Genomic DNA, 27,455 nt, shown 5'->3' with positions numbered 1-27,455 from the left:
ATATAGTCTGGATCGAGCTTCATATCAGTGATCAAAAGAAAGTGCTTCAAACTACATCCCATTGGCTGTGAATGGTTCTGTAGTGGTAGTATTCTATGGCACTCAGCATGTAACCGTATGACTAAACTAACACTATCCACTACATTATCCAAGGCCCCGTTTAGACTGCAGTCACATCCAGTCAAATCCAATTCAAATCTGATTTATTTCTCAAATCTTGTTATTTTGGCCCGACCCGTTCACACTGCATTCGCAAGTGACCAGATCAGATCTGTCAGATCAGTCCTCTGTGTGTTCAGACTGGCAGCCAAATCCAGCCTGAATCAGATCTGTGCCACATCCAGACTGGAATCCGAAGTCTACACACACAAACAAGTCACATGGAATCCGATGTATTTCTGCAGACTGAGACGGATCTCCTGAAATCAGATTTGAATCAGATTTGAAACCATCTCTGTATATGTGGCTCAAGTCACATTTGTAAACATCAGATTCCATTTGACTTGTTTGTGTTTTAGACTTGTTTAAATAAATCAGATTCCAATATGGATCCGATTCAGGCTGGATTTGGCTGCCAGTGTAAATGGGGCCCAAGAGTCAAATCAAAGAATCCCTGTGTGCATTACTCCTTCATGCTACTAGATGCATCGCATGTTGCTACAGAATGCTTTCAATAATAAAAATAATAATAATGAATTCTACAACATATAAAATCATCGTGTTATACCTAGAATAAACTAACCATTCATTAATCAAGCAACAAAATGTATCCTGACCAGTGCATGTTACAGAGATTTCAGTTCCTTCCTGGACATTTTACCGTAATCCATACATCTCAATAAAATGTATAAAATGACACGGAATGTAATAATGCGGATATGATGCAGATAAACTCTTTCCTCACAAAAGATCTTATAAAGTCTGTCCATAAACAAAGGAATTCAAAAAGGTCCCTGGTGCCTAATTATAATTACTGTATGATGAAAGCTCATCACAGGGTTAGCAGATCTTTCAAAGACAGAATTGCGCTGGCATGTATCGCTTTGCTCAATCAGTGCTTGATGTGTATGAAACTATGAAAGAGGTCTGCTTCCAAAAGCTCTCTCTCTCTCTCTCTCTCTCTCGCTCTCTCTCTCTCTCTCTCTCTCTCTCTCTATCTCTTTCTCTCAATCTCTTTAAGATGAGTACATTAAATTATGTATGTTAAACATCATCAGAAACATCCTCGGCAAAGCCACAAGGGGTCACCGGACCCTTTTGAAGTTATTGCGTCCGTGAGCTCTTGGAAATGGTGTGTGTGGGACTGGCGGGGGGGCTGCTAGCCTCTATACGCTACTGCCTCATGGTGTTCTTGATGATCCAGCGCTGTCCGGAGCAGGCCTGGAGGACCAGCAGGTAGCCAAAGTAAACGTTCGCTGGCACGACTTCCAGACAGCGCCCCGTGGCTCGGTTTATGATGGACTGGTTCTGAAGGACATGATGAAGAAAAGAGACAATGTTCCGGACTTTAATAGTCATCACAGATGTGCTGAACTCATGGGGGAGCTGAGGTTATATAAGCAAAACCTACTAAGGAGAACAATAGAGGGTATGCACATGACATCATCGTACCTGGAAGTTATGCAGGAACGCCCACTGAGTGGCAAAAAACTACTTTCTGGCCTTGACAGCCCATTCATCCAAACAGAAAATTCCTGTCTGATTGCATTAAACAATGTTAAACTCACCAACATTGCAGCTGTACGAAAAGCTTGAATTATCCTCTATCTGCAAAGTTTTTGTTTCATAAAAATCCACAATAGATGAGCTACTTTATGTCAAGAAATGCCCTGCATTTTATTATTTGTATTATGTCAGAGTTTGGAAGTGCTTATTTTCAATAACACAACATTTTGCTGCCTCCTGCATTATGTGACATTTAGAAACAGGTGGTACGCAGGACGGTTGAGTGATTTCCAACGAGCGCTTCCATACTCCAACACTCCATGCTGCTCAATGAGGGGGGCATGTCCTGATGGGAAAATCATGCATGTGTATACTCTCTATAGAGCGTCGCAGTCCCGCCCCCTACCATGGACCAGGAAATGATTCTCCGTTCATTTTCCTCATAGACATTTCAGAAAGTATTTATTTAAAGACGTTTACGCCGCGGACAAAGCCAACTCGAGTCGTGACAAATCATGACAACAAACAAAAAAAATTGGGCCGAACAAATAATTATAAAGAAGAAAAAAACACTTTTTTTGTTGTTTTTCTTCTTTGTAATTATTTGTTTGGTCCAAAATATTGTTTGTGTTGTCATGAGTTGTCACGACTCGAGTTGGCTTTGTCCGCGGCGTCTTTAAATAAATACTTTTTGAAATGTCTATGGGAAAAATGCATTGGGATTCATTTCCTGGTCCATGGTAGGGGGCGGGACTGCGACGCTCTATAAGGGGAGCCATGTGTGAATTGGATTAAAAAGGGCTTATTAGATCACTTATATGCACCAACCACACCAAATCAAATGCCTTGAATGTGCAAATCTGATTGGCGACAATAAACACCCCCTGAATCCATTAACTCTGATTCAGTGCACCTGATGTCCTCTAAGCACTAGCACACATGGTGCCCAAACCTTTTCAGCTCAACACCCAAAAGAACCAAATTGACAAAAATGCATTTTGAATTAACTGCTTTAAAATAGTGAACATACAGATCTAAGTGCCACGCTATACGAGCTTGTAGATCTGCTATTTTTGAAAAATTGGGAAAATGTGGCTTTGAATATTCTGTATATTCTTTCAGAGCGAATGTTTTTAACTCAACTCTTTGCTTCTGGGGGGGGGGGGGGGGGGGGTCCCTGGAACAACATATTATCATATGGGGGTCGGCGGGCCAATTACATATATTTTTAGGGGTCCTTGACGTGAAAATGTTTGAGAACCACTGACATATAGAAACATAGGTTTTTCAGAAAACTTTAGAAGACATTTTGTAGAATCGGCCTCAGGTCTAAATGGGTTTTAAACACTCCACTAGTACTACTACCACCCCTGTGCTGGGAGTCTGGGACACAATCAGTGTCATGCACAGCGGTTTCTACCGTTATCTCTGCATTGGAACGGCGAAATCATCCGTTATCAGCACGTTTGAATGGTGCCAAAATGTCCATACTGGCATCCTCACCACATAGCCTGGTCAAGGTTTCCCCCTGGTGGACGTGTCATTTCCAACTATTGTCGGTGCATGGAACTAGGAGCTACTAATATATACTATTCTCTGCCTATCAGGACGTAACTCTGACAGCGCTGAGTCGGGTCTGGTGGCCGCCGCAACACTCGGCACGGCGACTCGCTCGGCTAGCGCCTCGCTCGGCGGTGCCTCACGTAGCTCATGGCCACCAGACACGGCGCGCCTCCGTCAGGACATCAGTGATAATGACAATGCTACAATCGCAGATAATGACATACTGAACAGTGAGGATGCCAGTATGGACATTTTGGCACCATTCAAACGTGCTGATAACGGATGATTTCGCCGATTCAATACATGATACCAGTCGAATGGGGTGCCAGGTGAGAGTGCACAAACACAGCTCTGCCCCTCCCCCCCCCCTCCCTCACCTGAGTGAAGTGCCAGGTCTTCTGCTTGGCGATGGGCACCTTGTCACAGTTGAGCAGCTGGGGGAAGGCGCTGATTTGGTCGTCCACCACACAGCGCGTGTCCTCCCCGGTGCTGCCCAGGGGGCCCAGGAACAGCTGTCCCTCTTTGGTGTATCGCCCTAACTGGATCGGAACACACACACACACACACACATTTCTTTATTACTATTTTTCTGAGAATTAACGTTTCAGGACACATGAAAGTAGCCGAGTATCCCCGTGTCAGGTGTCACCTAGGGTATAGGTAGGTACCCTCAGAAAAATAACATGCAGTAATTCTGGTCTCTAAACTGAACATTTCTTATGGAAGTTAATGGCACTCTGGAGTCAAACGTCATACTGTACATACTGTAGTACGTCATAGACAACTGACATCAAAGTCTGGCCACATGAATCTGAAATCAACATTGGAGCAAAATACTGTACGAGGTCCACATTTATTTATTTACTAGCCCTTACCCGCAAGGGCTGCGTTTAAGACCTCCATATTATTATGGTCAATGCCCGTGTGAAAAGTGGGAGTGATGGTGCAGGCGGTGAGGAGATGCGGCGGTGTTTCTGACAGACACACATTCAGACAGACATTGTCAGAATTATAGTATGATGATGATGATGATGATGATGATGATGATGATGATGATGATGATGATGATGATGATGATTTGTAATATGAAACGTCCTCCTACCTGAGGGCCCCATCCATGGCAGGGATGCAGGGTGGCGGTGTGGTTCTCCTTCACACCCTGGTCCATACACAAGTGGGTTACCTTAGTATTACGAATCTGAAACAACGCAAAATAGATAGAGTTGTATTAAAGTCACAGCACCATGACCAAAATAATGCAAAAAAGTATGTGATGGTAATCTGTAGTGCTTGAGAAAAAAGAGGTCCCGCACGCTGTCACTTCACTTATAGAGCAGCAGTTTATTCAGCTGAAATAAACTGCTGCTCTCTAAGTGAAGACAGAATCTCAAGATTCGCATTTGTTTGCCTGCTCCGACGCACCATGTCCTTGTCGGTGTGCACAAGGACTTTTCTCTACAAAATCTGTAGTGCTTAGAATGCGATGACGCAAACGAAATAATCGCAAAACAGATATGCACACCGACCGTTAAACAATAATGTCACCCGTTTGTAATCTCACCCAATCTCACCCATGTCTTAGTGTTAGTCTAGTTTTAGTCGACTAAATCTACAGTTGATTTAGTCGACTAAAATCTATTTTGGTGGGCCTTTGATGCCGTCGTAATGACTGTTTGACTTGTAGATCGGCTATTTTCAGCATGCAACCAAGTGTAAAATGACTTATACTGGATCTCTTGTCCACTAGTCCCTTCTTAACATTTTAGTCTAGTTTTTATCTGTTGATGAAATTGTCAGTATATTTAGTCTTAGTTTTAGTCATCATAGCTTTAGTTATCATTTAGTTTCCATTTAGTTTTCGTCAGTGAAAAAAGGTAGTCGACGAACATTTTCCGTCTTAGTTTCGACAAAAACAACAGTCTGGCTCATATTCATTCTCAGATGTGGCTGTTGTGCGCATGTTGACTCAACTCACCTCACCGTAGAAGAGTGTATTGTTGTACCTCCTCATTTCCGGGTAGACGTTGTCCAGGTACCACTCAAAGTTCTTACACTGTAGACTCCTCCTGAGCAGCAGCCGCTGAGATATGTCCCCATAGTCGATGCCATGGTTCTGCCAAAGAGGTGACATGACATATGACATGAGATATGTCCCCATATAGTCACATTTACACATTTGTCTGTGTACGGACCCTTGGTTGTGGGAAAACCCTCCCTGCTGCTCTCTCACCTCCATGGGGATGTTCCAGGCCAGGTAAACGTTGGACTTGTACTGGTCCATCCACACCTCGGCCACGCGCAGGGCGTTGCGCCGCGTGTGGAAAGCGATGTTACTGTGGTAGGGCTTCTTCATCCGGGCGATGTGGGCCACCCGGGAACAGGGAAGCACCTCCATGCTTCCACCGCACAGCCACACCTGAAAGGTGCACGGTAATCAGACACGCTGTGTTAGTGGTTAGCGCTAATATAATATATTACGAGCGTGGGCGATATAAATTCAAAATGTTGCACAAAATGTAATAACGGTGATAATAATGACAGTGCTCAACGTATGCGCCAGAAGATTGTAAGATTACCTTGTTCAGCAGTGTATGTTAAACAACAATAAACACCAAAGGCCTATTCATACAGTTTTAGGTGATAAGGTGACCACCGGAAACTACAACATGACGTCACTGAGCCGCGGTGGTAAAGGCCTATTCATAGTCTGGATTTGCGGTGGTGAGGTGACACCGGAGCTGTAATAACGTGGAGCGGTGGTGAGTAAAAACAGAGAGAAGGGCTGGGGCGGTGGCGGTGGTTTGCTCTTCACCGCGGCTCAGTGACGTCATGTTGTAGTTCGGTGGTCACCTCACCACCGAAAACCATACTATGAATAACGCTTTAAGCGATTCACCGCTCACCCAAACACATCTCTCTTGTTTTTACTAGTGATGCACCGAATATTCGTCCGCAGAAAATATTCGGCAGAAAATGGCTAAAAATGCATTTTCAATGCAATAGTGTATGCAATTAATGCATTCAAAAGAGCTGGAAAAAATGTTTTATGGACCCATAATAGTGATTATTATTTAGGTTAAGTTTTGCCATGACCATTTATTTTGCCATAAATCAGGTAGCTTTAAGGTACGGCCATGACAGCAATGGTAGGAAAAAAACATTATATTAATCATATTTGGATATTCTGTATTCGTTTTTCAGCCAACTGTTTCCTATATTCGGTATTCGGTTTCGGCCAAGAATGTCCCTTTCGGTGCATCCCTAGTTTTTACTAATCACCGTTTCAGTGGTCACTTTATCACCTAAAACTGGAGTATGAATAGGCATTAACACTGTACTAACCAGAAACAATATTTCTTTCTCTCTCTGTCTCTCTGAGTGCGTGCATGTGTGCGTAGGTGCGTGCGTGCGTGCGTGCGTGCGTGCGTGCGTACACGTGCATGCGACTTTCTCTCTCTCTGTCTCTCTCTCTGCTGCACATGCAGAACATCTACGCCCCAAACTCTCTAATAGATAGCGGGACCTCATTCCACAGTGGTGCCACGCTACAGTGGCCACTGCTCCACTTTAAAAAAAAAACTGGGGGTTGGGAGGGAGGGAGGGAGGGAGGCGGAGATGGAATATAGAAAACAGGCCGACACACAAACCCGGATGCCCAGTTCAATGTTTTCTCCTCCGTAAACGTCCATGCCAGAGTCCAGCAAGCCCAACTCCCCGAAGTAGTCCCGGTTGGCCACAAAGGAGCAGCCAATCATGGCGGGAGTCCTGTCACGATAAGGGAGATTAAACAACAGTAGAAACAGTGAGATCCTCATCTGTTTATTTTAGCAATGACTGAGCATGTAGGCCACGTCCCCTGTTGCTCGAGGACTCACTGGCGTTTTGTTGTGTGGGAGTGACGCAGGCTACGCGGTCAGTGTTTCTCTAAATGGGGTCCCATTTTGCCATTTAGACTGCAGTCAGTCACATCCAGTCAAATCCGATTCAAATCTGATTTATTTCTCAAATCTGAACTGTTGGCCCGACCGTTCACACTGCATTTGCAAGTGACCGTGTGCGTGCGTGCGTGCGTGCGTGCGTGCGTGCGTGCGTGCGTGCGTGCGTGCGTGCGTGTACACATGAGTTAGAATTCAAGTAAAGGTCCTTTCAGGTCCTTTCACGCACGTGACAATTTCACGGGGCCGCGCCCACGTAAATACGCTTGCGTTGTCGCCCCTCAACGTTTCTCCGCGTACAAAATAAACGCAGGCCTCTCATTGAAAATGAATTACTAGCCGCATCAGTCGCTGCCCATCTGAATGGACCTTAAGTAGTAAAGTAAGTAAGTGAGTAAAGTAAACCACTGAGCAATAGTCGGCTATTATCTGTCTAAATAACTAGTCTAAAAATGAAGGTTTTTTAACAGTCTAGGCTTAGCTTAGACATTGATTAGCAGTTTTTTAAACGTCGTTGAAACGATGTTGTTTAATGTTGTTTAGACATATTTTAGACGTCTAATGTGTGTCCACTCCTTGCTTTGGCAATGTAAACATATGTTTTTTTTCATGCCAATAAAGCCAATTGAATTGAATTGAATTGAAATGAATTGAATTGAATTGAATTGAACTGAACTGAACTGAACTGAACTGAACCGAACCGAACCGAACCGAGTAAAGTGACTCGGTGAGAGAGAGAAGCCACATCCTCCGTACCTGATTGGTGCAGTGGTGTCCCCCTCGTCCCACCACTGCTTGGGAGGGTTGATGTACATGCACCACAGCTCCCAGTTGTAGCCGTGGCCCGAGTTCTCGTAGCGCTCCAACTCAAACGTGTCGTGCTTGATGTTGTCGATGGAGGGCAGGATGATCCTCTTGTGATCCTCCTTGATTCTGGCCAGAACTGGCTCAGCCCTTAAAGAGAGTGCACGCACACACGCACGCACGCACACACACACACACACACACACACACACACACACACACACACACACCAATTGGGAACATGGTTGAAAGGAGTGGACTGGCCTTAAAACAGTTTTGTAGCAAGGAGTTGCATTGGTGAGGTCTGGCCTTTATAGTCCTACATGCACATGATAGAAAACCCACTCACCAGGATGGCGTGAACTCCACGTGGGCATCAAAGAAGCCTGTCACCTCAGCGCTGGCTACCTTCCAGCCCTCAATTCTTGCACGTATCAGTCCCTCTCTCTTCTGGTTCCTGACTATCTTCACCAGGCCCGGGTAGCGCTTGTTCACGTACTCCTCCAGTGGTCCTTTCAGTTGCTCTGGGCCACAAAAGTCAAAGGTACTGATCAACAACCCTCGTTCACGTTCTGTACATAGTCAGACACATAGAGGAATGAATTATCCTGCAACTCCTAATAAAATGGGGGAAAAAAGTTAGAAAAAAGTTGTGTAAAAACACACACACACACACACGCACGCACGCACGCACGCACACACACACACACACACACACACACACACACACACACACACACACACACACACACACACACACACACACACACACACACACCGTCGTCCACCACACAGCGCGTGTCCCTCTTTGGTGTGTATCGCCCTAACTGGATCAGAACACACACACACACACAGATCTACAGACAGAAAAATATGACGATATGACACATTTTCTTGGGAACCCTGTAGTGCTTTCCAGCCCCAAAAGGCGAGTCTGAAGGGCAAACAGACGCTCGGACTTTGATCTCCCACTCCTTTTGCTGCCAGAGCCAAACTTGCTCCCTTTGCATTATGCAGGCGTCCAAGCATGCGCATGCTGTACACATGCACATACATACTGCTACGTACACTGTACAAATGCACATGCACACCGACCTACTACTGCATCTGGCCTCTCACACATGCACTTGCTTACATAAACTTACATGTTTCACACATACAGTACACACATGTGTGCATGCATGCACACATATTTCCACTGTGCAACATCGGCAAGTAATCGTCCGTCCGTGTGTGTGTGTGTGTGTGTGTGTGTCCGTCCGTCCTTCCGTCTGTGAACAGCTAATCTCCGGCACCGTTAACCCGGTCGATGCCAAATTTTGCACACACACTCCCTGGATGCCAACGATGAACCTCTGCCCCAAAATTTCCAGAACGGCCTGTTATAGCGCCACCAGGAGGCCGCTTTGTGCAAAACAGGTTTTTGGACAGTACACCTAGATTTTGTCCAAACATCACGCAAATTGGTACACAGTCTCTCTAGAACCATTCAACGAAACGGGTCTTTCAGATTTCTCAGACTCCATCCTGATTGGCTAAGATTGGCTTCCAAAGTTCGCAGGAGTGCTCAGTTTCAAACAAAATGCTGCAAATCATGAACACATCGTGTGATATTCGTGAAATTGTGCACGCACATTCCCACTAGGCCGAGGAAGAAATGCCACATGAACATTTTCAACTCAGCCTCATGGTGGCGCTATAACTGGCCGAAAAGTGTTTTTACCTCTAACTGCATGGATCTGTGGATAACTTTGTATGCCAACTCCCTAGAGGCCAAGGAAAAACCTTTGTCTGGAATTTTTCACATCTGCTCTTTATAGCGCCACCAGGAGGCCGACATATGTAAAACACATTTTCTAATATTACTCCTTCAGATTTTATCCAAATTTCACGCAAATCGGTACACATGCTCTCCATAGTCATGTGATCAAGACAGGTTTGTTTGATTTCTCATAATCCACCCTCATTGGCTACAATTGGCTTCTAAACTTTTCAGGAGTAGCCCGCTTTGTACAAATCGCCACAACTACTCAACGCAGCGTCCGATTGTGGTGAAACTGTGCATGCATATTCCCACTAGGCTTTGGAAGAAATGCCACTTGACGGTTTTCAAATGAGCCTCATGGTGGCGCTACAACAGGCCAAGCCGCGTCACACACACGTTTATATTGCTCCTAAACATTTTGTCAAACATCACACACACACTCCTATCCTCCTGGTGGAGACCTGTGCCCAGAAGGGCACTTTTTCTAGTTTAGTACTGTATTAATCTAAATGTATGCGTGAAATCATTGTTTTTATCAAAATACAATTATGTGAACATAGTTTAACTCATTGAACACCTTGATAGTAAAATCCCCTGACCCCCGCCCACTACCCTACTTTCTCTGTAAATATACTATGATTCTACTGATACCAATTCCAATATGTTTTGTGGCATATTTGTATTGTATTGTATTGTATTGTATTGTATTGTATTGTATTGTATTGTATTGTATTGTATTGTATTGTATGTTATACAAAGCAAAATGTACCTAGGTCAAAAATGTAATATCATACACGTTGATGATTTGCCAATGGATAGAACCATGTGAATCATTTAGCAAATACATTGTCTGAAGTAACTTATAGTCATTGTTTTCTAAAATGGAGTCTGGGGGTAAAATGAACCAATGTCCGGGGGTAAATTGAGTTAATGGGAATCACTATTCATATTTTTTTTATTAAGTCTTTGCTACTCAAATTATACTGAATGACCTTTAATTTGCATGTACATACTCATTTAAGAGATGTTTGCAATATAGTATTAACAATATTGCAAATATAAAGTTCTGAATAACAAACTTTATTTAATTGTCTTAATATTGTTTAAATAATAAATAAACAAATAAATAATAATATTGTTTAAATAATAAATAAACAAATAAATAAGACTATTTGCAAAAGGGAAAACTGTTATTATATTATTATTGATAAGTGAATACATTATCTGTTCAAGTTTAAGCTTTTAACATTCAAATATCATGTGGTTCAACTTACCCCTCGACTTGGATCAACTTACCCCTTACCTGGGGCAAATTGAGTCACATTACTGCCATCTCCTTTTGCCTTGCTTCCAGGACAACTTAAGCAAAAAGTGGTTCATCTTACCCCGTTCTCCCCTAGTTCATGGTTTTTGCGACGATTACAAAAAAAGATGAAAATGATTAAACAAATATACTATAGTGTGTAGTTTTTTCATCGTCAAAAGTCAAGAAAAATGACATTGCCATTGTCGACGATTATAATCGGGGCCCAGTATGCAAATACACTGACTATTCTGTCAGATGAAATACACAGACTATTCTGTCAGATGATGGGCCAAAATGCATTGCTATTTTATTTTTTAAACGTTTGACCTAAATCTTATCTGTAAAATGTTAGGTGGACAGGGTTCTTTCAGACATAAGCCCCAACGGTCACTTATCAGGAAACAGGGGGAGAGAGCACCGTCTCCCGATGGTCCGTTCCAGCACCTTGATGACATGGGACTTGAACCTGCCAACTGTCTGTAGCAGAGGGAACCGAATCAACCAATATCAAGCACACCATGCCATTGAGCCAAGGCACCTTAGGGCATTCAGCAGATGTCTCCTGGTGCTTTTGAGTTTTTATTTTGTATTCGAGCCTTGAAAAGTTCAAAGTACTAGAGCATTGTGCTATATAGCAGCAATGGGACTTGAACATGGAATGTCCGTACAGAGAGACTGATCATTAGACCATTGCACCATCAGTCAGACACCCTCAGCAAAAGTCTCCTGGTAATTGTGTTTGTTGGCCTTCAGTTAGTAAAGTTGAAACACTCCAGCATTAAACTATAGGCGAACAGGGATTTGAACATGTAGAGCTGTATTAACTGAAGCCTATTGTAGCAGGGGCTCACAGCCCCAGCCTGATGACCTCTCATATCTCCCCTGCGCCATAGGCAACTGCTTTGGTTTAGTGGTTAGGATGTTGGCCTTCCGTGCGGGGGACCTGGGTTCGATTCCCGGCTGTTACACTAACATGCAAAAGAAGACCTCAACAACGCTAAGAAACATCTGATTAATATGATTCTGTGTTATCTTCACTTTACTAACTGAAGCCTAACACACAAAAGATCACTTCAAAAGTACCAGGAGACTTTGGCTGAGAGCGTCTGACTGATGGCGCAGTGGTCTAATGATGAGTCTTTCAGTACAGGCTTTCTGTGTTCAAGTCTCATTCAATGCTGCAGTAACTTGAACTTTTCAAGGCTCGAATAAAAAAATAAAAACTCAAAAGCACCAGGAGACGTCTGCTGAATGCCCAAAGGTGCCTTGGCTCAATGGTGTGGTGCGCTTGATCGGTTGCCTCTGCTACAGACAGTTGGCAGGTTCAAGTCCCATGTCATCAAGGTGCTGGAGGACCATTGGGAGACGGCGCTCTCTCCCCCTGTTTCCTGAGATGTAACGGTTGGGGCTTATGTCTGAAAGAACTTACCAGCTCTCAGTGTGCCCTTTTCCAACTGGCCTGGAAGCCAGACATAAAAGAGGGACTTTCCCACCAAGTTTTGGGCCACCAATCAGGGCCCAGTATGCAAATACACAGACTATTCTGTCAGATGATGGGCCAAAACCATGAACTATAATATGTCGTTTTTTCATCATTTTCATATTTGTTTTTGAAATCGTTGCGAAAACCATGAACTATAGTTCATGGTTTTTGTGACGATTAAAAAAAAAGATGAAAATGATTACACAAATATACTATAGTGTGTAGTTTTTTCATCGTCAAAAGTCAAGAAAAATGACATTGCCATTGTCGACGATTATAATCGGGGCCCAGTATGCAAATACACAGACTATTCTGTCAGATGATGGGCCAAAATGCATTGCTATTTTATTTTGAAACGTTTGACCTAATTCTTATCTGTAAAATGTTAGGTGGACAGGGTTCTTTCAGACATAAGCCCCAACGGTTACTTATCAGGAAACAGGGGGAGAGAGCACCGTCTCCCAGAACCTTGATGACATGGGACTTGAACCTACCAACTGTCTGTAGCAGAGGGAACCAAATCAACCAATTTCAAGCACACCACACCATTGAGTCAAGGCACCTTTGGGCATTCAGCAGATGTCTCCTGGTGCTTTTGAGTTTTTATTTTGTATTCGAGCCTTGAAAAGTTCAAAGTACTAGAGCATTGTGCTATATAGGAGCAATGGGACTTGAACATGGAATGTCCGTACAGAGAGACTGATCATTAGACCATTGCACCATCAGTCAGACACCCTCAGCCAAAGTCTCCTGGTAATTGTGTTTGTTGGCCTTCAGTTAGTAAAGTTGAAACACTCCAGCATTAAACTATAGGCGAACAGGGATTTGAACATGTAGAACTGTATTAACTGAAGCCTATTGTAGCAGGGGCTCACAGCCCCAGCCTGATGACCTCTCATATCTCCCCTGCGCCATAGGCAACTGCTTTGGTTTAGTGGTTAGGATGTTGGCCTTCCGTGCGGGGGACCTGGGTTCGATTCCCGGCTGTTACACTAACATGCAAAAGAAGACCTCAACAGCGCTAAGAAACATCTGATTAATATGGTTCTGTGTTATCTTCACTTTACTAACTGAAGCCTAACACAAAAGATCACTTCAAAAGTACCAGGAGACTTTGGCTGAGAGCGTCTGACTGATGGCGCAGTGGTCTAATGATGAGTCTTTCAGTACAGGCTTTCTGTGTTCAAGTCTCATTCAATGCTGCAGTAACTTGAACTTTTCAAGGCTCGAATAAAAAAATAAAAACTCAAAAGCACCAGGAGACGTCTGCTGAATGCCCAAAGGTGCCTTGGCTCAATGGTGTGGTGCGCTTGATCGGTTGCCTCTGCTACAGACAGTTGCCAGGTTCAAGTCCCATGTCATCAAGGTACTGGAGGACCATCGGGAGACGGTGCTCTCTCCCCCTGTTTCCTGAGATGTAACGGTTGGGGCTTATGTCTGAAAGAACCCTGTCCAGCTAAACTTTTACCATGAAAATGTCCAATTTAACATACTCTTACCAGCTCTCAGTGTGCCCTTTTCCAACTGGCCTGGAAGCCAGACATAAAAGAGGGACTTTCCCACCAAGTTTTGGGCCACCAATCAGGGCCCAGTATGCAAATACACAGACTATTCTGTCAGATGATGGGCCAAAACCATGAACTATAGTATGTCGTTTTTTCATCATTTTCATATTTGTTTTTTAAATCGTTGCGAAAACCATGAACTATAGTTCATGGTTTTTGCGACGATTACAAAAAAAGATAAAAATGATTAAACAAATATACTATAGTGTGTAGTTTTACATCGTCAAACGTCAAGAAAAATTACATTACCATTGTCGACGATTATAATCGGGGCCCAGTATGCAAATACACTGACTATTCTGTCAGATGAAATACACAGACTATTCTGTCAGATGATGGGCCAAAATGCATTGCTATTTTATTTTTAAACGTTTGACCTAATTCTTATCTGTAAAATGTTAGGTGGACAGGGTTCTTTCAGACATAAGCCCCAACGGTTACTTATCAGGAAACAGGGGGAGAGAGAGCACCGTCTCCCGATGGTCCGTTCCAGCACCTTGATGACATGGGACTTGAACCTGCCAACTGTCTGTAGCAGAGGGAACCGAATCAACCAATATCAAGCACACCATGCCATTGAGCCAAGGCACCTTAGGGTATTCAGCAGATGTCTCCTGGTGCTTTTGAGTTTTTATTTTGTATTCGAGCCTTGAAAAGTTCAAAGTACTAGAGCATTGTGCTATATAGCAGCAATGGGACTTGAACATGGAATGTCCGTACAGAGAGAATGATCATTAGACCATTGCACCATCAGTCAGACACCCTCAGCCAAAGTCTCCTGGTAATTGTGTTTGTTGGCCTTCAGTTAGTAAAGTTGAAACACTCCAGCATTAAACTATAGGCGAACAGGGATTTGAACATGTAGAGCTGTATTAACTGAAGCCTATTGTAGCAGGGGCTCACAGCCCCAGCCTGATGACCTCTCATATCTCCCCTGCGCCATAGGCAACTGCTTTGGTTTAGTGGTTAGGATGTTGGCCTTCCGTGCGGGGGACCTGGGTTCGATTCCCGGCTGTTACACTAACATGCAAAAGAAGACCTCAACAGCGCTAAGAAACATCTGATTAATATGATTCTGTGTTATCTTCACTTTACTAACTGAAGCCTAACACACAAAAGATCACTTCAAAAGTACCAGGAGACTTTGGCTGAGAGCGTCTGACTGATGGCGCAGTGGTCTAATGATGAGTCTTTCTGTGTTCAAGTCTCGTTCAATGCTGCAGTAACTTTAACTTTTCAAGGCTCGAATAAAAAAATAAAAACTCAAAATTACCAGGAGACGTCTGCTGAATGCCCAAAGGTGCCTTGGATCAATGGTGTGGTGCGCTTGATCGGTTGCCTCTGCTACAGACAGTTGGCAGGTTCAAGTCCCATGTCATCAAGGTGCTGGAGGACCATCGGGAGACGGTGCTCTCTCCCCCTGTTTCCTGAGATGTAACGGTTGGGGCTTATGTCTGAAAGAACCCTGTCCTGTCCATCATATTTGTTTTTGAAATCGTTGCGAAAACCATGAACTATAGGGGAGAACGGGGTAAGATGAGCCTGCGGGTAAGTTGAACCACCCCCTTTATCTAGAAAACTAGAAAACTGTGTTGCCATGTGACCTTAAATCTAGTAAGCATCCATCATTTACACCTGGCTGTTAAGTTGGGAAGCACATGGGGAGAAAACATTCTTTTACACAAAAAACAGGTTTTTGTCGGTCAAAGTAAAATTTTGACACATCATGTAAAATGACTGTTATTGTATTGTATTGTATTGTATTGTATTGTCTACATGTATGTATGTATGTATTACAGATTAATTGAGTACAAAGGACCACAATGGAAACAAGCCCCTGCATGCATGGGGCCTTTTGTGTCATCCTTTTAGCATAACCTTTGAAAGTATTCAATCACTCAAAATTGTAATTTCTCCTGGATTTTGTATCAAAGTCCCAAAATTCACCAGAACTTACATCTACAATGTTAAAAGGTTTCTGGGGGAGGACCCAGAGACCCCACGCTTGGGGGGGAGGGCTGGTCTGGGCAGTGCATGCAAGCATACACAGATGTTCACTTAAATAATGAATGGTTTATTATTAAAGATGGGTCTTACATGGGTCTTTGCGTTTAAATGGCTGAAACTGCACCCATAATTTTCCAAAGCTAGTATAGCAAGCCTGATAAAAAAAATATCAAACTCCCAGAATTCACCAGAACACAGGCAATTACATCTACTCTTCACCACAACACCAGGCCACAGAACCAGAGGACTGACTCATGCGACCAGAAAAGGAGGCTGAGTGTTATTTGTTTGTACGTCTTGCTTTGTCTGCCGCCGCAATCTCTCCTTGCTCTCCTCCTCTCTGTGATGGATAGCTGGCTCTCAGCCATCCACCAGCGCCAAGAGCAAAGGGAGGAGGAACTGTCTCCATGTCGTTTTTCTCTCGTGCTCTTGCTCATCGCTCAAATTCGCTCTCCTCGCACGTCAAGACCTATCCTTCCTCAGCCACGTTTTGTAGCTCGACTCTTTCTTCTCTCCACTCTCCAGTCATAACAAATCTGTCATTCTGCCAACCTCTTTGAGATCTTATTCCTTTGCTCGCAAACTCCTTTTAGGTTATTTTCCACGATGCAGCGCAGGTGTCAGACGAACGGAATATAAAAAAAAAAGGCTTCAATCTGCCTAGCACAAATAATATGCGAGTAGGGCATAAACAGCGGCTTTTGTGGCCTCCATGCGACGTCCCTGGAAATGTATAGTGCTGACGTGATAAATGTATGTTTTCTCATAAAATCTAAATCTACAAAGTAATTAATAAAGTTTTACCTAACCATAACCGCAAGCACGGGAGCAGACGCTAGTCCGACATGCGGATGAATGTCGGACTAATGCCCTGTCTGAAAAGCGTCCAACTCCCGTTTTCATATACCGTAGTGGAGTAAAATTACAATATTTGCCTTTGACAGAGTATAAGTAAAAGCACTGAGAATTTGGCTGTGAATTTGAATTTGGCTGAGAATTTGAAAGTGGTCCAGGCACCAGGCACCTTGGCTGGTAATCCAGTCTGGCAGTGTGCCGCGGGTTCGACTCCCGATCCCGACGGCCTTTACTGCATGTCTTCCCCCCCATCTCTCTCCCCATTTCCTGTCAGCCTACTGTCTGTCCCTCCATAAAAGATATAAAATAAAGGCTAAAGCCACAAAATAAACATAAAAGAAAAATGTACTTAGTTACTTTCCACCACTGTCAGTCACCCGGCTGAACGTCACCGGCGCCTGCATATAAGCATAACACCAGACGCAGCTTTATGTCAACGGGATGCTTGTCACCTTGTCACGTCAACGGAATCGCCACCACCCCCCACCCCACCCCCGCCATGCGCTGTCCCCAATGTGACAGCTGTCTGTCAGCAGATGCATGACAAAATCCTCTCCGTGCAAACACGAATACGGGCCTATGTGCTGTTGTCATGCCTTATGCAGTTGTATTTTGGTTGTAGTGTTTGTACACGTGCGCCGCGCAGAGAACTGGAACAGGATAAAGGGAGCTGCCAGTGAATGCAGAAAAAATAAAGGCAATAATTTATTGGGGCACTTAGTCAGTGTCCCAAACCATACCGTAGAAGGCACAAAAAGATTAGCTGGGCAGATTGTGGAGGACTGAAATTAATGATATGAAATTCCCTCAAGGGTGCTTATTCTGTGTTCACACTGTGCAGTGCTTTCTGGCTGCGTGGCTCACATGCTCATGGGGGTCTATGTTTTAGTGGGCGTGATGCAACACTCTTGTTTTTAAAGTGAAAGCGGTTATGGGTTTTTTGTCAGGTGAAACCTTGACAAGTGAATACTAAATGTAGACGACATCGTCATCATGGCTCTGATCGTCATCAGTCTAGTCATACTGACGTGATTGGCTGCTGATAGCCAATGGGACGACAAGCAACGGCAAAGCTGCCTCTATGGCCAATGGGAAGGGGAGGGGGAAATATCCCTGGCAGCCACGCCGGCTGCAGCCGTTACTACTTGGCCACGCAGGCTGCAGAGAGAAAGTGCAGAGCAACGCGATATAACTTCAAACCAAACGCGGCTGAAACACCTTACTAAAATAATAATCAGACTAATATGGGGGCGGGACAACGGACAAATATCACTATGTGATCATTTCTTGTTAAATATTGAACCAATGAAAAGTATTAAGATGAGCTTGTGACTAAATAATAACTACATTGGATCCTTTGGAATACAGGTTCTTTTTTTTTATCAATTCAACGGTTTTGGACACAAGAAAACATTGCAATATCCTGAGTGTCAATTTAAACACATTTAACTCATTTTGACACTCTCAAGGCAAGATTTACATAAATCTGGCACGTCTTATGCCTTAAAAGCAAATGGCGTTGGTAAGGTGCATGAAATTAATGTCAGCTTTACTAAAGCTGCAGCTAACTAGAAAAAGTACTCCTCAGAGCACCAGTCTCCACTAGGTCAAGTTGTGGGCGTTCATTGATTTTGCCACGATTTTGCAACCCATTTTTTTCACCCAGTGTCAATTATCTAATGTAATCCTGGGCGCTACACTTCCTCTGCCAACCTGGGGGGGCAGCGGACTGACCTCATGCTTCTTTCTATGCATGAGGAGTCCAAGCTGCTTCTTTTCACCTGACGGGGGGAATTTCCCCGGCCGGACGTAGCACGTGGAAGGAACACGTTATTCCGACCAGTTCGCTCCATCACGCGCCCCGGCTGGCCAGGGGGAGGTAGTTTAGAGACCAGGATTACTGCATGTTTTTTGTGAGGGTACCTACCCTAGGGGACCATTGTTTCGTTATTGAGTGGTTATTATAGAAGTAGCAGTTAATAGCCAATAGACATTAGACAAAGACTTACAGTATAGCTGGAACTTGTAGTGTGTAGTTAATAATTTGGCCTCCTGGTGGAGCTCTAAAAGGCAGATGTGAAAAATGTTTTTCCTTGGCCTCATATAGTGTAGGCCTATTATAGGTTAAAATCCAGTGATGTTTAAACATGCATAAGTATTTTCCGTTTTAATGATTTAACCATGAAATAGCCATCTTAAAGGCTTATAAACTTTTTGACAGAAGAGTGCCTTCTTGGAGCTATTTTCTTTTTGAACTCCTGTATTAGGGATGTTAATAGTTAATTAATAGTAAATTCTGCGGTTCTATCATTGGGCGGTTTTCTGTGAATTAATGCTGTCTGCGTTAATTAATGTGGGCTGGTTAAAAAAAAGTCCCCCCCACCTTTTTGGTAGCCACAGAAACGTCTCTGCTTTTGCATGGTGTGACAGACAAGACAGTGCACTTTTCATCTCATTTTATTCCTCATATTCTTTCTGTATATCAGCAAAATGTAGATTTTTATGGTAGATATTATTAAGGGAAATTAAGATTCTCAGATCTAAACAAAACAACGCAGCTTATCAACTAACCGGTTAATCGATCGATAAGGTTATCAATTATCAATGAATGAATTAATCCATAATTGACATCCCTAGTGAATATTGCAATGACTGTGAGGAATCAAGTGGTATTGTGAGGCTGTGAGATTTCAGGTGCAGTGCTATTGCAGATTGTATTTATCCAGATGCCACATTGCGTAGGCTATAGAGATGCAAGGAGCTTAACTATTAGCGGGATAGCATCACAGGAACATTGTGTGGGAGGTTCAAGGTTGTCTTTGAAACCTTGGAGTAATTATTGTGACTGCTAGCTTAATCCAGTGGGTTTTTTGTTTTTACCTCGGAGGCCCCCCTTCTTCCATCTGACACAAGCTGTGAACTCCCACACGCACGCACGCACGCACGCACGCACGGCACGCACGCACGCACGCACGCACGCACGCACGCGTGAAGGTGACAATTTTGGACAACCTCCAAACTACAAGTCCCATGATCCTTGGCGCCCACAAAGGAGGGGCCCAGACCCCAGGCTGCCAAACATTGGCTTAATCTACAGTATGTACTGTAGATGACACATCTTGCCTGCCCAAAATCTAATTCCTGGAAACTGTTTCCCGACCTTCACAAGGATTTTCCAAACAGTGGTGAAAAGTTGACTCTGTCCGTTCGAATAAAAATATCAAGGATTCGTCAGCGGACACGTCAGTGACTGTGATTTATAAACGGCTTTGAGTCCGTGTTACTTCCGTGTTGCGTAGCATAACAGTGACATCAATGTCCAATCCTTGGTATCTTTACCGTTCATGTGTGCTCTGCGGGCATGAGCAGAGCTATTTTGTCACGTTCGCGCTAATGAAACAAAACGCTACACGGTGACGGTACAGTATTATTTCATGTCACAACATTCAAGTATCAGAAGATGATGTTACTACCAGGTAAAGTAATGTGTCACTCTGCATGTTTAACTAAAGTTTTCTACATGTCCAAAGTAATTTCTGAAAAAGACAAGCCTAACTTTTTTTGAAAAAATCGTACTATAATTGTTGATATAACGCCATTTAGGTCAATGATATAACATGTCTTCCGTGAGAACATTAGGTTTTGGTCTGATGACGTGCGACAAATTCTTTCGGACTAGAATTTGAGGGCATAAAATCAAACCAAATAGACCCATATATAATAAGGGTCCATTTGGTTTCATTTTACACTCTCAAGAGTTAACCCATTTTGGGCGGGAACCCCTTTTGGTGTTAGCATTATGTTATGATTCAGCTATTGAAAAATAGCAGATCTACAAGCTCATAGCGCGCCACCGAGTGGCGCGCTACGAGCTTGTAGGTCTGCTATTTTTGAAAAATCGAAGAACCACTGACATAGAAACATAGCTTTTTCAGAAAACTGTCAGGATGTAGAAGACAATTTTAGAATCTGATCTCAGGTCAAAATGGGTTAAAGATCTATAAGGCTCCGTTTGGTTACCAACTCTCCATCATTTAGCTGGGGACCACCTGGATGAGAACCACTGGGCTACACAATACAAGTGCCTCTGTACTATTTCACAGCTGCTAAGACGGTCCTTAATCTAACACATACTGTACTGACCATAATAACACATACTGTACTGACCATCATCGCTGTTGTCGTCCACCAGGATGATCTCCTTGAGCAGGTGAGCCGGGGTGTGATTGACAGCCGAGTGGACGGAGCGCAGGATCACCGACAGAGCCTCGTTGACGAAGATGAAGATGAGGGAGATCTGGGGGAGGTCTCTGGGGTAGTTTACCTTCTTGCATCTGGACACACACGCACGCAGTACGCACACGCACGCACGCACGCGCACACACACACACACACACCAAATAATCGATTGGTACAGAATTTCAGACAACCCCCAACACAAAACATCTTGGGCAACTGAACAATGTCTTTTCTCGTATAATAATTTTTAGAATGTAACTGAAATGATGTAAAAGTTATTTGGGGTCCTTGTGCCTTTAAATGATGTCAGCAAATTGAGGATCATCACAAGCTGTACCTCTTCCTCTAATTAGACTCCGTCTATTGTGATTGGTTGATTCTTTTTCAAATGTTTGTATATAAGTAACTCTGTCAAAATGATGTGCCTGAGGAAGGTCCCTAGTGACCGAAACGTTGCTTCATTAAATAAGACAATACTCTTGTGCCGAGCAGATACACAGTGTGCGGGTGTACCTTATTGCAACTGAACAATGTAAAATAGAAAAACAGGGTCCACACTATCATGTCCCCAATTCAATTCAGCATTCATGATTGTGTGCAGCAGAGTAACGCCATTTTCCTATTTTCAAGTCTTTTAAGTCAAAACGCAGGGATCTAGTCGTTTGGATGGCATGTTGTGCGTGCCTATGTTTTGCACATTCTATTTTTGTGACACGAAGGACGATGAAGGAAGCAATATACAGCAAATACTAATACTAAAATAATAATCACTTACTCCATTGCCTTGCTGTAAACTCTGCTCATCCTAAATCACCACAAAAATAGGCTGAGTTCACGGACACTGAAAAGCAAACCCTCTTCTTCCTGTTCACATTATATATATATATATATAATATACAGTATATATATATATATATATACTCACTCACAGCCTGTGTAGGAGGTCAATATTTTCTACTGTATCTTGTTTTGTGTTTAACGAGATCCAGCTCTAATGACACGTAGGAGTCGGTGTAGCAAACTAGGGCTACCCACACAGTTGTTTTTCTTTCTTTTCTTGGCATTTGTCTTTTTTTAGATTAATTATTTTAGGCTGTAGTGCTTTTTTGATAAGTCAGTGTAGAGAGACAGGAAGCCATGGGAAGAGAAAGGGGAGAGACATGTGAGACATGTTCGTCGTATCAGCAGATGTCCAGAACAACCCATATAGTCATATACGGTTGTTTTTCTTTCTTTTTGAGTGGTGCAACCACTCCAAGGAACAGCAATGTCCGTGTTCAACTATGTGTGTGACTATGTTTGTGTGTGACTATGTTTGTGTGTGACGTTAATGAGCACCAGTACCAATGAGTACCAAAAGTGGCGCTGTTGTGCCAGAAATAGAGAGAGAGAGATAGTGCTGCATAGTGCTGAGATAGTGCCTGCTAATGAGAGAGGGAGAGGGGGGGGGGGGGGGGGGGGGATTTGCACCACTCAGTTCACACGGGTGTGATTTTTTTTCCTGAAAGAAATGTATAACTTACATGAAAGAAATGTATAACTTACATGAACCCTATAGCATAATGTGCATGTCATAATAGGCCAACATAAAACAGGCGAACGTAAATAACCACATGCTCAGAGTGCGTCGAAATGTGACGTGTGACCTTGTAGATTGGCTATTTTTGCTGTTTGACGTGCAACAACAAAGAATACAGGGTTTAAGTAGTTAAAGACGTACCCCCAACCCAAACACTATAATACCACTATGTCCCCTATAGCTATCAGACCAAAACACGCCTCTCACACCACTTTGATGTCGACAACACAAAGAAGAAAAAAAATCCTGAGTGGGAAATGGGAGCATTGGATTCTGACTCCCCCTCGGGATGCATGTACACAGCTGGCTGTATGAGATGGGCCGGGGGGTTCTCTCTCATCATCAAACAGGAGGGGGTTGATGCTTGCTTTAACAGCTTTTGTGCTAAAGACGTGTCCACACGTCCTCTCAAATCTCAATAAAAACTGCAGGATGCTAAGGACGTGTTGTGGAGATGTCCTTTTTTAACGCCTTGTGCAGCGCTCAGTGTCATGTTTCGTGCATGCGCGCACCCGCGCAGCCGTTCACTTCCTTGTTTACGGCCCGACAAAACTGTCTATTTTCTCTGAATCTACGTCGCTGTCCATGGTTTTGATCGGAACGGCGATGTTCTGTCCTCATTTCTGACTTAACCAACCATCTAGTTTGGAATATAAATGCTTCTAGAGAGGGATGAGACTTGACAGCACGAGGTAGTAATAGAAGATTATACCTCCCGGTTTTGGGGGGAAATGGAAGGCGGGGATTTTCAGAGTAAAATCTGGCTCATCTGCTTGGCACTTTAGCGCCTTTATTCTGAAGAATTCCCGGGAAAAATAAGCGTTAAAAGCATTGAGAGAGGAGACTTTATTCAAAGAAAGAAATCTGTAGATACTACCTGCAGTGCATACATACTGTACTGTAGACTAAAAAATACCAAACAGATAGGTTTGTGCCAAACCCCAGAACCACAGAGGATTATTGGGGAGTGAGAGCCAGATTTAACCTTTACCTCTCACTTCTGTGTACAAACACTGAATGTTGTCTATATACAATTTGAGTCACAAGTTGAGTCACATGTTTTTTTGCGATGGTAAACCATGCCCGCATAAGTGGTCATGTAGGCTACAGAAAGTGTTGGTGGTAGAGAGTGAGTGCTAAACAAAAGTGACAGATAAGGTGTATAGAGCGTCGCAGTCCCGCCCCCTACCAGGGCCCAGGAAATGATTCTCCGTTCATTTTCCTCATAGACATTTCAGAAAGTATTTATTTAAAGACGTTTACGCCGCGGACAAAGCCAACTCTTGTCGTGACAAATCATGACAACAAACACATTTTTTCGGGCCAAACAAAGAATTAGAAAGTAGAAAAAACGGCAGGTTACAACACTTTTTTTGTTGTTTTTCTTCTATGTAATTATTTGTTTGGTCCAAAATATTGTGTGTGTTGTCATGATTTGTCACGACTCGAGTTGGCTTCGTACGACGTTTAAAAGGTCTTTAAATAAATACTTTTTGAAATGTCTATGGGAAAAATGCATTGCGATTCATTTCCTGGGCCTGGCGTTGTCATGAAAGGGGGCGGGACTGAGACGCTCTATAGGACAAAGATTTAACACTGCAATAAGTGCAGTGTTGCATTTTCACATGTCTATAGTGCATTGTAGTGTTATGAGACCAAATTCTCTACATTGCATATACTGGAAATCACTAAAGCGAAAACATAAATAGCTGTCCTCAATCAAGGTAATCTACTCACTTGCTTGGACGATAGTCTGGAATGGACCGATCGAGAGAGATCTTGTCACTGAGGTAGGCATTATAGCCATACTTCTCCCTCAGGTTTTTGGCATCTCTCTCCTCGGATGGCGACAGTGTGGCGGGAAGTCCGCCTTTGCCGCGGCCTCCGAAGCCCTCGATGAGGCCCAGGGACTTGGACAGACCTGGTGAAGGTAAAACCAATGAGCAGATTGAGGCCACACGTCGATCACTATCATTTTGTTTTCTGTTGAATTTAATGATTCTTGATCAGCCATGCAACACACAAGTCGTACGAAAAGGGATTATAGAGTACTGTACATCCACAAGGGCCCCAACATAGCATTTTAAGAAGCCATGGGTTGTGATTTAGCACACTGGAGAAGAAGGGAAGTCTGCGAGAAAGACTCAGAGTATAATCGCTGCTTCTTCGCTTGGAAAGGTGCCAGCTTAGGTGGTTTGGGCATCTGATTATAGGATGCCTCTCGAGTGTCTCCCTAGGGAGGTCCTCGATGCACGTCCGACTGGAAGGAGACCCCGGGGCAGACCAAGGATGAGTTGGAGGGTTTATATCTCCAAACTGGCCTGGGAACGCCTCGGGATCCCCCATGCAGGAGGAAGTTTAATGTTGCTCTGGAGAGGGAAGTCTGGAGCTCTGTGGTGACTGGTGGAGCTGTTTGCCCCCGAAACCCGACTACAGAACAGTGTGCGGAATTCCCTCTTTATACGTATTTTAGTTCAGCACCTTTTTGTGTTTGATGTGAGCACTTCCCTCTTGGACTCTATTTCGTGATTTAATTAATACGCCCTGACAAGTGATGACAATGACACACATACGTGCATGCAGTTTGCACGTGTACACACACACACACACACACACACACACACACGCACACGCATGCACACGCACGCACACACACACACACACACACACGCTTGATTTTCCTTGAGCTATAGGGGAGTGTGCACATGCAAAGTTTCACACTAATCAGACAGACATGCTTCATGATTTGTGGCATTAGGTGCAAAACAGGCCACTCCCGCAAACTACGGAAGCCAATCGTAGCCAATCAGAATAGAATATGATGAATCAGACAGTATAGGCTTGATTGGTGAGGTTTGGACTTAATCTGTAGGAGTATTAGCAAAAAGTGTAAGAAGTGTAAGTGCAGGCATACTGGAACGTTTCATGCCAATTGGTCCAGTGGTGCCAGAAATTAGCTGTTCACTTCAGACCTGCAGTCAGACTCACAGACACACAAAAATGATTGCCTTTGGCCGTTCCGGCCTGGCGGGGATAAACAATGTGACAGACAGTGACAATATAATAATGCCTATAGTGCATGTTTCCCAAACACTGGGTCGGGATCCCATTTGTGGGACACGGAACATTTTTGTATGGGTCACGACTCGAGTGAGACATTTTTTGTACATTCAAAAAAAGATATATATCTATATTTCAAAACAAACATAGACACAGACATAGAAATTCCATAAATAAAAAAGAATAACAATTAAGAAGTATGGTGAAAATAGCCGATCTACAAGCTCACAATGCGGCATGAGAGCGACGTGTTGTGTTTGATTGATTGATTGATTGATTGATTGATTGATTGATTGATTGATTGAAATATGTATTAACAGTTTGCAGAATTACAGTACATTTCAAGCACAACTCAATACAAAGACTGTTAACTGTGAGTGGACGACCCAATAAAGCATTACACTTGTTTACAAGAGGGTCCACCTTGTTCAATTCATCAAAACATTTAGAGACGTACAAATAGACACTTCTATATAGTCAAAGAACAGAACAGGGATTCATCATAAAGGAGGTAAAAAGGGAAAAGAAACATATACAGTGAAGGGGAAAAAGGGGTGTGCTTGTAGATCTGCTATTTTCACTATAGTGTGCATGACGTCCCGGCCGCGGGCAAACATCAAATTTCTGCATGTTTTGGGTCACTCACTCACACAGACAGTCTAAAAGGTCATGGGTAAACTGTTCTACAATAGTCATTAGTCATACCATTGAGCTGTCTGTATACCACGTCCTCCAGCGAGCCCAGTCTCCTCAGCAGCACCTCGTGACTGATGCTGGGACCTTGAGCCGTGCTGTTTGTTCCCCGGGAGGAGGGCCTCGTCTTCCCCGCTGCAGCATCATCCGAGGTCTCCTCCTCATGCAGGGCGCCGGTGGCTTTGCCGCCTTTGATGCTGCTGCTGCCGCTGCTCCGCGCCGTGTTGCACTTGGACCAAAAAGTCATGAACCCCGCAACCGCAAGCACGTTCAGCACCAGTAGAACCCTCCATCTTCTGTACACAAAAGCCATTAAAGTCGTGGATGATGTCCTCTACCTCTATAACTCCGAGAGAGGGGACACACTTGGAGGAGGATGTGTCACGGATTTCAGGGCAGAAAGCTGCAAGATGGGCATCGGGGGCAAGTTAGATATCGGCAAAACCCGTACATATTGAGGGTATTATTATTATTATTATTATTATTATGAATTTATTATTATATATGCAATTATGCATTATTTGGAAAAACAGAAACCTTAAAAAAATACACATCATTGCTATTTCTAAGCCATTTGATGTCCGTAATTATTTCAATCAGGTTCTTACCATTTCGCATAGCCAGGGTTTATTTGAGGTTGCATTATTCCCCATGCAAGAATTTCGGGAGCTTGACCATGACTGAGGCTCTCATCCGTGCCAAGATCGTACGTAGAATAATATGACAGACAAAGAGAAGAGTATATGTTTGGGCGAAGAATCCGACCTTAAATAATTGAAGAGTCTGTAGCCTACTGTAAGACTATTATCAAGTATTTTTCTCCTCCACGTCCAACAGAAGTCGGCAAGGATGCGATCGAGGACTGCGCGCACGCCGCACGCATCACTGCACCGAGGAGATTTACCAGCCGTTTACAATTTTAAATAATCGTTGTTG

At 43.6% G+C, this 27,455-nt stretch overlaps 1 protein-coding gene across 1 annotated transcript; it reads right to left on the bottom strand.

Moving 5' to 3' along the window:
* Positions 1 to 342: 342 nt before the first annotated feature.
* galnt17 (polypeptide N-acetylgalactosaminyltransferase 17) lies at positions 343 to 27,447 on the bottom strand. The gene is made up of 12 exons (XM_079514030.1): positions 27,128 to 27,447; positions 26,532 to 26,922; positions 24,504 to 24,687; positions 21,116 to 21,282; positions 8,317 to 8,491; positions 7,920 to 8,117; positions 6,876 to 6,993; positions 5,459 to 5,644; positions 5,204 to 5,341; positions 4,331 to 4,426; positions 3,606 to 3,767; positions 343 to 1,467 (listed from the first exon to the last, which is right to left on the bottom strand). Exons 2-12 carry the CDS (start codon positions 26,830 to 26,832, stop codon positions 1,333 to 1,335), a joined length of 1,860 nt encoding a protein of 619 aa, XP_079370156.1. The 5' UTR covers positions 26,833 to 26,922; positions 27,128 to 27,447; the 3' UTR covers positions 343 to 1,332.
* Between the last annotated feature and the right edge of the window lie 8 nt (positions 27,448 to 27,455).

The sequence above is a fragment of the Electrona antarctica genome (assembly GCF_951216825.1).
Source record: "Electrona antarctica genome assembly, chromosome: 11".
NCBI classification, from domain to species: Eukaryota; Metazoa; Chordata; class Actinopteri; order Myctophiformes; family Myctophidae; genus Electrona; species Electrona antarctica.
The sequence above is the reverse complement of the archived record's forward strand: the minus strand, read 5'-3'. Positions and strand labels throughout refer to the sequence as shown.